General features: G+C 35.5%; 1 protein-coding gene across 1 annotated transcript in view; it reads left to right on the forward strand.

Moving 5' to 3' along the window:
- Window positions 1-12561, forward strand: part of RGS22 (regulator of G protein signaling 22) — an 80882-nt gene that overhangs the window by 47620 nt on the left and 20701 nt on the right. Inside the window, exons 16-18 of the mRNA XM_029283656.1 lie at window positions 7405-7599; window positions 9148-9246; window positions 10955-11121. Of these exons, the coding sequence (XP_029139489.1) occupies window positions 7405-7599; window positions 9148-9246; window positions 10955-11121 (461 nt within the window). The remainder of the gene's footprint in view (window positions 1-7404; window positions 7600-9147; window positions 9247-10954; window positions 11122-12561) is intronic.

The raw sequence follows: 12561 nt of genomic DNA on the forward strand, positions 1-12561 counted from the left end.
TCTTGAGCTTGCTTTTATGGTTTTGTTTTTTTAAGTTCATTGTAACACAGATGAGACTCAAGCTGTATTCAATCAAGACCAGAGTCAGCATATTGTGATTGTGTTCTTTCAAATTCTATCCACCATACATGAGTGCAAAAAGTGAAGTAGAATCCTGGAATCAATGTCTAAGCTTTCATCAGAATGCTATTTGATCATCAGGAGACTAGCCTCATTCTAAAACAAGAACTGTATCTTGTCTAGTTACCCATGTTGTGCTTTAGATTGGTGTGTGCACCCTCAGTCGCTGTAGCTTGGTGGTTCATCTGTAAAAGTTAAAAAACAAGAAAAATACCAACAATTAGCATTGTCAGGTCATTTCGTAATTCTTGAAAAATAAGAGGAGAATAATTCACACTGAATGGTGAATGTGAGAACTTTTCTCTAAAAGTAAAGAAATTAAGATAAAACTTTCCTGCTCTCTAACATACAAATCTCCCCTCCCCCATGGATTGTAAATAAACTATTTGCATTACCCTTGCTGAAGACCATATGCTGGAAACCATTAGATGCTATTTTACAAATAACCTTTCATTAAAGTCCTCTCAATTTTGCTTTTTCTGTGACCTAGAAGTGTTCAAATTATATAACCATATAGGTATGGGCTGACTAAGAAATGGAACACTCATTTTGTGGCAGAGATCCATATAAATAGGACATTGGTTCAGTTCGTTTGTGTAGAAACTCTTTACTGAACCACCATTCAATGGTAATGCTCCTGTTGAGTAGAAATTTCAGCATTGCAAGACTTAGAATTTTAGAAATTAGATAACTTGCTCCATTGTTACCTAATTAGGACAACCAGCTTCCTTATTTTCTCATTGTTTCCCCCATTCTGTTTCTTTCATAAATAATCTTTTTAAAAAAGTTGAAATAACTGCATAATATTTTTGTTGGTTAACTCTAAGAGCTATTTGAGTAGAAACATCCAGTGTCAGTGCACGTTTTATACCCTTGAGTTTGTAATGGCTGATATAGATCTTCTATTTTAATGCTGGTTTATTTTAGTTTGGCAGAAGGAGGATGTTTTTGCAAAGGATAAGTTTTGAGTCTAATTTAATTATTTTATAATTTTTACCTCCCATTATCCAACTAGGACGTTTTACTTGGAGAATTTCAGATATAAATATTTTTGAATGAAGATGGTAAAAAGTAATGTTAAGGAAGTCATTAGTGAGAGGCTACACATAAATATTTCATCTTAATAATAACCATCATGTGGAGAGATGTAAGACAGCTCCTTTATATTAGCGATGCAGCTTTTATAATGGTTTTTCTGAAATTTACACTATATTGAATCAGTGCATACCAAAGCCAATATTCAAATACTACATATAAATAAACATGCATTTGTTCTGAAAGCTGTTCTGTCTTATTGTTAAGGCTATAAGAAACCCTCTTAACCTTCCATGGAAAATATTGCATTCACTTTCTTTTGGAGTTGTCTTATGTGGCTAGGATTGAGTTTCTAACAGATTCTTCATTTCTTCAGTTTTTATATGAATGATTTATGATGTAACTTTCCTTGAACTCTGAGCATGGAGTGAAGTTATTGTTTAAATAATCAACACATTCATGACAAGAAGAAATGACAATGGAATCCAGAGAGACCCCTGGGGTATATGTTTCATAGAAATAAATAAGTAGGATATGCAAAATGTTTACAGTATAAATCTATTTGTTTAAAGTTCTAGTCATTGAGTCGAGTCATCTTCCACCCTTCCCAAACAAGAAATTCAGTTTTCTTTAGCCAATGAAATTGCTGAATCTTGATTTTACTATTTTATGATTTTCCTCTTGTATTTTTCTTCTAAAGCCTTTTTGTATTTCTGTGCACCTTGGGTTCATCAAGATTTCCAATGTCTGTTTTTCTTTATGTGGATGCTACAGTTTTGATTACATAAGAATAATTATTTGGAGAACTAATGTATTATTGCTGTATATAGGATTAGTACTCTATATTGATATAATAATTAAAATCTCTTTTGAGCCAAATTTGATTCTTGAGGACTTCAAGGACACATCCATGCACTTTTCTTGGCAGTGGTATGGAAGTGGTTTGCTCTGGATGGATAGGTAGATGGATGGATGGATGGATGGACGGACAGGCGGACGGACAGACAGACAGACAGACAGACTGATTGAGTGAGTGATCTCCCAATGTAGCCTACATTCTTGGAATTCCTTGGTAGTGTTCAGTCCAAATATTAACTAGGACCAATTCTATTTGGCTTCTGAGCCTAAACAAAGCCCGCTAAAAGCTACCACCTACTGAGGTCTTTCAGGGTGTTCTTCATGTTAATGTCATGTTACACAGACATTTCCAGATAAATTGTTCCCCCCTTTTTAAAAATAGCTTTTTTGTATTTAGAGTAATAATGTCACTTAAAACAAGTAATTTGATTTCTATTAAGCCTTTTCGTTTCTTTTATTTATATCTGTCTTAACATTGTGATATATTAAAGAAAAGACAATGTATTCCAGAGGGAGAACCACTGTATGTATAATGAAAGGAATGTATGTGGTTATTTTGCTATAAGTACATATAGTAAATTGCAAACTGAATTGGAAAAGGAAAACAACAAACATATGTGGGAATTGGCCCTGGGAAAAAATGTTGTTTAGAGGTAGAAAAATGAAAGACAGTTATGGGACATATACCAAAGGCAGTTTATATAAAAATATAATGCATTGTTCTGTAGACAGGAATTAAGCTGCTAGAAAATAATACAGGTGTTCTGAATTGTGTTTGAGCAGGATAGACCTAACTTTTTGACATTATATGGCTAATCATATAATTAAGTTCCTTATTTAACTCAAGAAGGATTAATGCTTGATTTGATTATAAAGTTTGAGTTTAAAAATTGAAACTTGAAGAAAAGTTATGATTTTATTAAACGAGTCGATCCATTTCTACTTTCCTGGATTCAGGATTTTAAAAGCCTGAATGCTGACCTGATTTTTTTGGGAAGGGGGGGTAGGGAAGGGGGCGTGAGAGAGGGGTGTGGGGAAGGGGGGGCTGGATTTATTGTCTCCAGATTTTGCTCTTAGAAATTACATAAAGATGCAAAACCCAAGCAGAACCCACATCTGGAAGTTGCTTTAGGCCCATCTCTAATACATTTTATGTTATAGAGAAATATATAGAGGTGATATAGAATAAAACATTCTTTTACTGAAGTAAAAAAGAAATCACCAAATAAATGAAGTCTGATATTTTATTATATATACTGTGACTTTTGTATGAACTTTTCAAGCATTTATAGGAAGCCATTTAAAACATATTTTCCATGTAATGGACTGTATCATACAATAATTGTTGGGAGTATTATTCTATACAAAGACCATTTGAAAGTTGTAGTGTTCCAGCAAAAAACTGGAAAGCATAAACAGAATGGGAATTGAACTTATAATAGAGAGCTCTCATAATTAAGAAAAGGAAAAAAGTGCATTAAAATTATTGGCACTCAGTAGTCAACTAAATGGCAGATGATGTGGTTTTTCATTGAATTGAAATCCATCAGACCAAGTGCACCTCATCCAGATACTGTTCTATTGGACCTCTAGAACCAATGAAGTGCTCTGAGTTTTAGGATCTGATCTGAGTGACAAATGACTTCACAGTGATCATAGTGTCATCACACAAATGTCATGAATGATATCATTTAGGTCAGCTAAAGCTTGCAAATTTACTGTATAAGTAGTTCAATCATTATGATTGGCTTCATAGAATTTTCTTCAACCTGGGGCTCTTTAGAGGTAGGCTTGTCCTACAATTCTCAGAATTCCTAGTTTTCCAGCCTTTGTCCATGCTGACTTAGAATTCTACAAAATGCAATCCCACACATTCAGAAGGCATCATCTTGGAGAAGAACTTAAATTTCTCTTTGATCTGCAGTTTCAGCCTAGGGGTAAGCTAAACCAGATAGCAATACAGTAGTGGAAAACCTTCCTGTCTTAGAAGTCATCAGTTATACCTCTTAAAGTTTATACCATAAAAATATTTCCGTATTTCTTTTCTTCCTTGCTCCTCTAAATGCCATGGTGACCACAGCCTGGACTTTACTTGTACAAGTGTGCAGTTTTCAATTTCTCCTCAAAACATAGAGTTATAATAAAGCAAATACTACAGAGCTTCGCAGATTGTTCCTTCACAGTTATAAATGGCACAGTTCCTTATAACTTAGCTTTCTGACTGACCCTCCAGGAGAAAATGATATAATTCACATGTTTAGCGCTTGCTTAGACACCCCTTTTGTACATGCAAGGCTTGGATCTTGATGCTGAGCTTGCTGTCTTGTTTGATTTTCCCAGATCAGTCTTTGCATTGATCTGAAATCAGAACTGCCTGGCTATTTCTATTTGATGCTGCAAAGCTTGTCTTGATTTTGGAAAGCAGATTAACTATGAGCCGTGCTAGGTATGTTGAGCTTAAAGAAGAGAAGGCTCAGGGAGAACATGATAGCAGCCTTCTAGTACTTAAAGGGCTGTGACAAGGAAGAAAGTGTAGATTTTTATTTCATGATGCCTCAAGATAGGATAAGAACCAACAGATGGAAACTTTACAGAGAGAGATACAAACTCAAAATAAGAAGGAATTTCTTGACTGTGAGAGCTGTTAAGCAGAGAAAACAACCTACTTCCTGGAGTCAAGGGTGCTTCATCACTGGAGATTTTCAAACAGATGTTGATCAGCCATTTGACTGGGATGGACTGAGGATTCCTCCCTTGCACAGGAGTTAGAGTACAAAACATCCAAGTTTCATTTCAACCCTCCAAAGCTATGATTCTGTAATTGTATGCTTTAGAGGAACACAGTAAAGGCATTTTTTTCAGTATTTCTTCTGGAACTACAGAATGATTTGGTGGGAAATCAAGTCTTGCTTTGTCTATTAACTTCAGGAGTTCCTCCAGCCTCCTTTACGCAAGGCATAATGGCCTCTTTTTAACATGTCTCCATCTTTCATTCCAAGGGGTAGTTTTGTATTTCCCCTCATGTTGGTGCTGCTATTGTTTTAGTCCCTTCCTTGTCTCCCTCCCCAGCAAAAGCAAATATAGCAAGGGGAAAAAAGCAGTGGAAGAGCGCCAGCTACTCCCCCTCTTTGTATCTTCCCATTGGCCAGCTGGAGGAAATTCTGGCTGGGACACCAGCGCAACAACCCAAGATTAGTGCCAGGATTGTGACTGTGAGGAGGTTTTTCTTAATCTCTGTTTTAGAGTCCTGGGACAGTTAGTGGGAAATAGCTTGGATTGCTTGTTAAAAATCTATTTGCTCCAACTGTCTGTTCCCAAGAGAACTGTTATTCTGGGCCCCATCTAAGTTAGAAGACTATTCATTAATTTGAAAAAGAGAGCTTCCTAAATGATTGCACCCATATTATGGAACATCTTGACCCACAAAGTTAGCTGGTGTACTCCCTGGCTGTTTTTCATGTTGCTGGATATGAATATTGTTTATTTAAACAAGCATTTGTTATATCTGGTAGAAAATATTTGTTATGTTTTGGTTTTAAATATTGACTCTGTGTGCTGTTCTTGGTTGTTTTGTTAAAATTGTTTTTAAGTAATTGTAAACAGCCCTCTGGGGTGTTTTTATTCAAAAGGATATGGATGCTTTATTAAAGAATGGTGCTGTGTAATGTTTCAGATCCAATTCTCCAAAGACATTTGTAGCTGACAGGAGCATAACTGTTGTGGTCTGCATCTCTTTAAAAAAACTCCACAGCCTTAATAAATGCAATACTGTAAAATCATCATATATTTATTCATCACAGTATGTAGTCCCTGAAAGTATTCACATTTTGATATTGTGGTAATTTTTAAAAATGTGACATAACACTCCTTCTCTTTTTTTAAGTTTCATTTATTTCACATTAAAAAAAATAGTTTCTACCAGGGCTGTGTGAAGTTTGATTTGGGAAATCAATTCAGACAACTCTTTGAATTGACAGATTCAATAATCTCAGCTACATCAGTTATTCCAGTTGGATCAGAACTAAGCTATGCACCATTAGTTCCTATCCAAACTAAATTGAATTTGAGTTTCCCAGAGTTTAGAACATTTACTGTTATGCTCCAAGCATGTTATAGAGAGTGAGAGACAAAAAATAATCTAAGCATATACAGTAGGACTGAAACCAGTTTTACATAGAGATTAGTTACTATTTTCTTTGTCAATTTCTTAAAAAAATTCTGCAGCCTGGTAATTTCAATGTAGTCTTCAAAGCTGCATAACATTTTTTCACACAACTCACAGAAGATGGACTACATTGGGTCATCATTTGCAATTTAGTTCTCAAATGTTATTTTATAGGGATTAAATAGAAAAAAATAATTGATTCAGTAATACCGCTGACAAGTGTCTCAATAGTCTTGGTAATGTTGCTGAAGATCTTATTAGGGAAATGACTGGTTGGGGTTTTCAGATGTTAGGCAATTGCTTGCTAAGAGTGATGTTGTTTTAGATAATGTCCACATGTGAAGAGAAATTACAGACTTGCGGAAGACAAGCTAAGAACATTTTGTGGTGCTGGTTGTTTTCTCTGATGTAGCAGCCCTGTGCTCAACCTGGATAGCTATAAATAAATGTCATTATTTTAAAATATTGGTAGGACTGATCTTCTTCCAAAGGAAATAAAGCCAGTTTAACTTTACCCTGGAATTTCTTACCAATCAAAAAATAAGCATAATAAGGTACATTGATGACTTATAGTTGAGGTCTAGCTGCTCTGAAGGTGCTGCAGAAGGCTATGGCAGTAAACTATGATGTTAAAGTGGATTTTACTACTAGACCACACACAGTGGCATTTTCCTAAAACTATTTCTGTATTTTTTAAAAGAAACTTTCCATGTAACTATAATATTCTGACAGATAGATTTTAATCTATCCTGCCCTATGCTACTGCTCCTTCTTTATGCAGTGCTTTCTTATATTCATTTTGTACAGAATAGTATACTTAGATCTACTACTGCAGGATTTTACTTTATGTATAGATTATAATGTGTTCAAGTGTCCTTGTTTAAAATCACTGTGTCTGCAACAGTAAGTAACATATACATATCTGGATCTCATTCACAAATACCCATAAAGCTATGGAAATGTGTACATGAACCAATCTTAGGATCAAGGGGAAAAACTTTTTTGTTTGTTTGAGGGGTAAAAAATAAAGTAGAAATCATCAGAAAAAAATAAGTAGGGAAGAAAGGAGAAACTACATGTTGCAGTTATTAGTTACAGTATCACAATAAAAAACTAAGGAAATTCAAATAATAATGCAACCTTTTTGATTTTTCATTTTAACAGAACCTTATTGTACTGGATAATTGTTGAGCAATTTATCTCTTCTTTTTTTTAATCCAACACAGTTGCTTTATGCTAATTATATTGCTCCGTCTGCTACTTTGGATATTGGAATAGAACAGTCTACAAAAAATGAGATTTACAAAAGAATTGATCCACCATTTGAAGATCTTTTTGACCTAGCAGAAGAATACATCCTTGCCATTCTTTTGGTACCATGGATGAAGATGATAGAAGAAGACCGAGAAATCTATGGGAAGGTAATCTATAAACATAGGAAAACTGTCTTGAACTTTTTAACTGTGACCTAACCCCTGTTTCAGCCTCTCCCTTGTTTGAACTTTAGTCTATTCCCACCATCATTATGGAAACAGTCGGCATATTTCATTCTCCCATATTACTCCCAAATTCTTTGCTCAAAGGTAAAAAGACTGCCACTGGCAATTTTTAATTTAAGGCTTATTGTTATGCCAATTAAACAAAACAAGGTGATACAAGGTAATTTATAGGCACATAGTTCTGCAAAACAAAACAATATTACTAGCTATCATTATACTCCTCAACTTGAATTTCAAATAAAATATTTAGGATGCTTTTTTCCAACAGTAGTTCAAAGGAGTTGATATTAGCAATTATTTCTTCCTTTTTGCCAGCAAGAATAATAGTTTCAAAGAATTTTTTTTTGCAATTGCTTAATTGCAACCATTTGAATCCTAAGTTTTGATAAATGTTGCAGAATGTTCCCGTTTAGAGATCAATCAGCCTTTCTGTCCAAGTTAATAATCCATTCTTCTATTTTTCTTTTCCAATTCTACAGCTGTTGAGCATAGTGCAAGTTTTGAATTTTTTCTCCTTAAGTTTTTGGTTGTAGGATTTCCCTTGTAATTAAACAAACCTTAGCATTTTTCCCAACATGCTGATATCTATGCTATATTTTGGTGCTCCCATTTTATTTGTTTATTTGTTTTGCAATTCAAATTTCTGGATTCAAATCTACCAAGGTAGCTTACAAATAATATCAAAAGTTGTTAATGTTTCAATAAAGATTGTTTGCCTGTAGTTCCAATAAGCACTCTTTACCCATTTACTATCAGAAGAAGCATTGTTCTTTTTAATGCTTTTAGCATCTTTTTTAAAACAAACAAACAAATAAATGCACTTGTTAGTCCATATTAAATAAACTGGTGAGTTTATGTTAAATTTTGTTTTTCATGCAAAACAAAAAACAAAACAAAATTTAACATAAATCTAACGAGTTTAACATAAATTGAACCTATCAATTAGCATGCACACACTGCTAGTGACTTTGCCACCATGTTCTTTGAAGAGAATAATTTGTCCCTGAGTGAGATGCTGTGGTAGAATGTAGTCTGGATTCCCAGTAGGGAGGGTCTGCAATTCCAGAGGGCAAAATATGGAATGTTTGGTCTGGAGGAACTGGGTAAAACAAAGTATATATATATAGTGATGCATATAATTGCTTTAGTTTAGCAAGATTTCTGTCTATAGATAAGGAACAATAAAGGAAACTACCCAGAAGCAACTCTACATGTCTTTCTTGATTCTGGAGGGGCCAAACGGATACACACAATATTCGTTGCTTTAGCTGTTTCAGCAAATATTTTCCTTGAATCATCTGGTCTGGGGGAAATGCAACATGCAGAGATATGTCTCCTAAACATCTGTCTTGTTCCTGGCAAGTGTGGTTCTTTTCTACCCACTGTCATTGGCAGCTTTCCTCTCCTACCCCTTCCTCTTTCTTTCTGTAATATGTGCTGGGTGGATGACAGAACTTATTATTTTATTAGGTGGAGCTGGTGGAAGAAATTCGACAGCTGGACTCAGTGTACTTTAAAAAGCTGCAGGCTTTGCATGCAGAGGGCATTTCCAAGAAGGATGAGGTAAAGGCAAGCACCTATTAACAAAAACAACATCCTTATTCTTGCCTCATATTTAGCGCTTAACCCCATGTGCTTCTCTGTGGCAGCAAATCTGTCTCTTGAGAAACCTACAAAGTTTTTACACAATGCAGTTCTATATTAAAACTTTCAATGGATGAACTTTTAGTCCATACCAGCCAATTGCTGCATGGCTTCAAAATTATAGCAAGTGTGTCATGAGAAATGGCTTGGCATGCAAACCAACAATATTTATCCTACTGCTATTAATACTACTAATACTATTACTACTAATTGATAAAATACTGTAGAAGGAAGAATATGGGGCAATAAACATATAACTCCAGTATAGAGGACATTTTATCTGATTAGCAAATGCAAATGAATATTATTTTCTTCCTATGAACTTGTGGGCATTAATATGAACTGTAAGCATTTGGTGAATCACCCCAAAAGCTCAAATCTCCAGCTTTATATTAAAAGTACTGTGAGGGATGAATTGTAGATCTCACTAGATTTATTGGCATCTTAGTTATACAGCCAAGATTCATTGCTCTTTCTCACATACATACTAATATAGCATCCACCAGTTAATAATATTTCATACGATAATCCATAAAATGCATGCTGGGCATATTCCTGAATAGTAGTATAATATAATAGTATTTATGTCATAAAAAGCCATGGCTGTTCTCCTTTCTCTAGCAATAAGGAAATAGTTATACTGTTAAATCATATCCTAAGTCAGACTTCTGGAAATTCTCAATGTGTTGAACTTCAACCCTCATAATTCCCAGCAAATGTAACCAAAGAAGCCCATTGCAGGGAGGACAATGGAACAGAACATACCAGTCTCCTTTAAGAAAAGTGCTTTGAAAGCATGATGTTACAAAATGGCCCCTTTTCAAAGCAACAGTTTGGCTCTGTAATAGTGCTATAGACAACATATGTGTAATATGCAGATCAACTTCTAGAAGTCATGTCCTCATTTTCTAGCTATATCTATTATGGTGACCTAGATTCATATATTATGTTGAGAGGGACAATACGTTATATTCTTTTGAGCCACAAGGTTATATACCTTTAAAATGCCAGCCATTGTCATGGTGCCTATGCTATATCAGGATGATGATATAAAAAAGGAATAGATGACCTTTTTGTTCTTTTCTCTTATATAGATATCTACACAATCCTAGTGTTTGTAGTCAGCTATCAATCCTACATAAAGCCATTTATTAGTGACAAGAGATGATATAGATATTGTTGTGTCCTGAGCCTGCAGAAGCAGGCTCGGGACGCTGCAAGAGTCCTGGGCATTGCAAAAGCTGCCTGAGACCAGACTGAGCGGCGCCAGCCTTGCGCACATGCGCAAGGCGGGAAAAGAGTGCCTGCTATTGGTTGTGGTTGCCCGGGGATCTGGGAGTGTAAAAGGAGGCCTGCGTGCCTCTGCTCTTGTTGGTTGGTTGGTAGTTGTGACTGAGAGAGAATAAAGATCTGTTCTGTAGCATGAATTGCCTCCTTCGCCATTTATCTACGGACTTAACAGATATTATCTTTAATCAAATGTACCCAGTCACAGATCTGGATGCACAGAGGTGTCCTTTAATCTTTGAACCTGAAATACAATGAAACTGCATAAAACAAAGAAGAAATACATATCTTCGTGAGCTAAGAAACCAGGAAGTATGAGCATTATCTTGTGCAACTTTTTCCTTAGGCTTTGGCAGTTGCAGAAGTTCTCCAGAAGTCTGAGTCTATTCGACTTGTAGAATCCATTGATCAAGACTATTCTGAAGGTTTCAAATCATACTCCATTATGAAATTGCTGAACAACAGGACAGATTTGGAACAATTCCGTATCTTTCTTGAGGAGCAATCAGCAAGGTATTTCACCTGTTATTGAGTGGCCCTGTCGTGAACTCCAATTTCCCCACTAATGATTATAATTTCTATATCTTACCTCATTGATATGACAATGAAATGGCAAGACTCTTCATTGCTTGGTGGATTTTGAACAGCTAACGTCTTTAAAGAAATGAGATGTGTAGGAATGCCATATATATCTCACTCCAAATTCCATCTTTAAAAAAATGTTTTGGTTCCAGGCACATATTGAATTTTCATAATACTCCAGCTTCTGTTCTTGTCATTTCCATCCACTGATTAAAGATATGATATTCATATCTGTAGACATGCTTTCTTCTAGTTCATTTGCCCAGTACCAAAGAATAAAGAATATAAGACAGGTCAGGTTAATGGAATAAATTTTACTATCTCACACATTTGCAGCATTCAGTGCAAAATATCTCTCTTTTAGCAAGATTTTAAAGAATTCTGGAAAGATGTCATTTAGTGTGCTATAGGTGCAAACCCTACATAAGCCAGGAGGTTTGCTATAGCAATCTAGGTCAGTGTTTCTCAACTTTGGCAGTTTGAAGATGTGTGGACTTCAAGTCCCAGAATTCTGGGACTTGAAGTCCACCCATCTTCAAACTGCGAAGGTTGAGAAACATATTCTGGATCATATCATTTTCTTTTCTCTTGGTTGTTTTGCTTTGAAGATCCTCTGCAATACGATCAACCTAGCAGTGATGTTTATTAGAGTGTAGAAATTGACTTTCATTCAGTTTGAATTCCCGATTCACTTAGAAATACTAATTTAATTCAATTTAACAATTCAAATCAGTTTAAAAAAACAATTAAACATAACACTTCAGTGTTGTTTTCAATTTGGTTTTCCAAATCCTTTCTCTTCGAATCTGACCACTTGATTCCATTTTCTAATGTAGTAGTAAAGTTGGCTCAGTTTAGAGATATGCTGAACCAAATCTGTGAATCAAAGTTTTGCAAAGCTGTAACATGTGTGCAATTAAGGTATATGACATTTTATAGATTAGATAAATTAGTTTCCAAGCTTAACTTACTTGGGCCGAAGTAAAGAGTTTTAAAACCTGGATTCAGTTGGAATAGTAAATGGGGCATGTAAATGAGCCAATTACTTTCAAAGAAAGAAATCCCTGCTCTTTGTATTACATAAGAACTACGTCCTCTGTCCAGCATGCAGTGTAGAAATACATGCTGGCTCAGGAATTCTGGAAGGTGAAGTCCACGAGTCATAAAAGAGCCAAGGATGGGGTGTGGAACCCCGAGAGGTGGCATGCAGCGGCCATGGATAAAAAATTATCTAAATTATTTAAATTAAGAAAGTTTTTACAGGGGTGTTTTAAAAAATTTTTAGGGGGACCCAGGGTGGATGGGAGGGGGGAGGTTCCCCTTAGGTCAGGACCAGCCATGTCTGGGGGTTGCGAGGGAGAAAGGGTGGGG

Source organism: Protobothrops mucrosquamatus, unplaced genomic scaffold, assembly GCF_001527695.2.
Source record: "Protobothrops mucrosquamatus isolate PMUCROS unplaced genomic scaffold, P.Mucros_1.0 scaffold_69, whole genome shotgun sequence".
NCBI classification, from domain to species: domain Eukaryota; kingdom Metazoa; phylum Chordata; class Lepidosauria; order Squamata; family Viperidae; genus Protobothrops; species Protobothrops mucrosquamatus.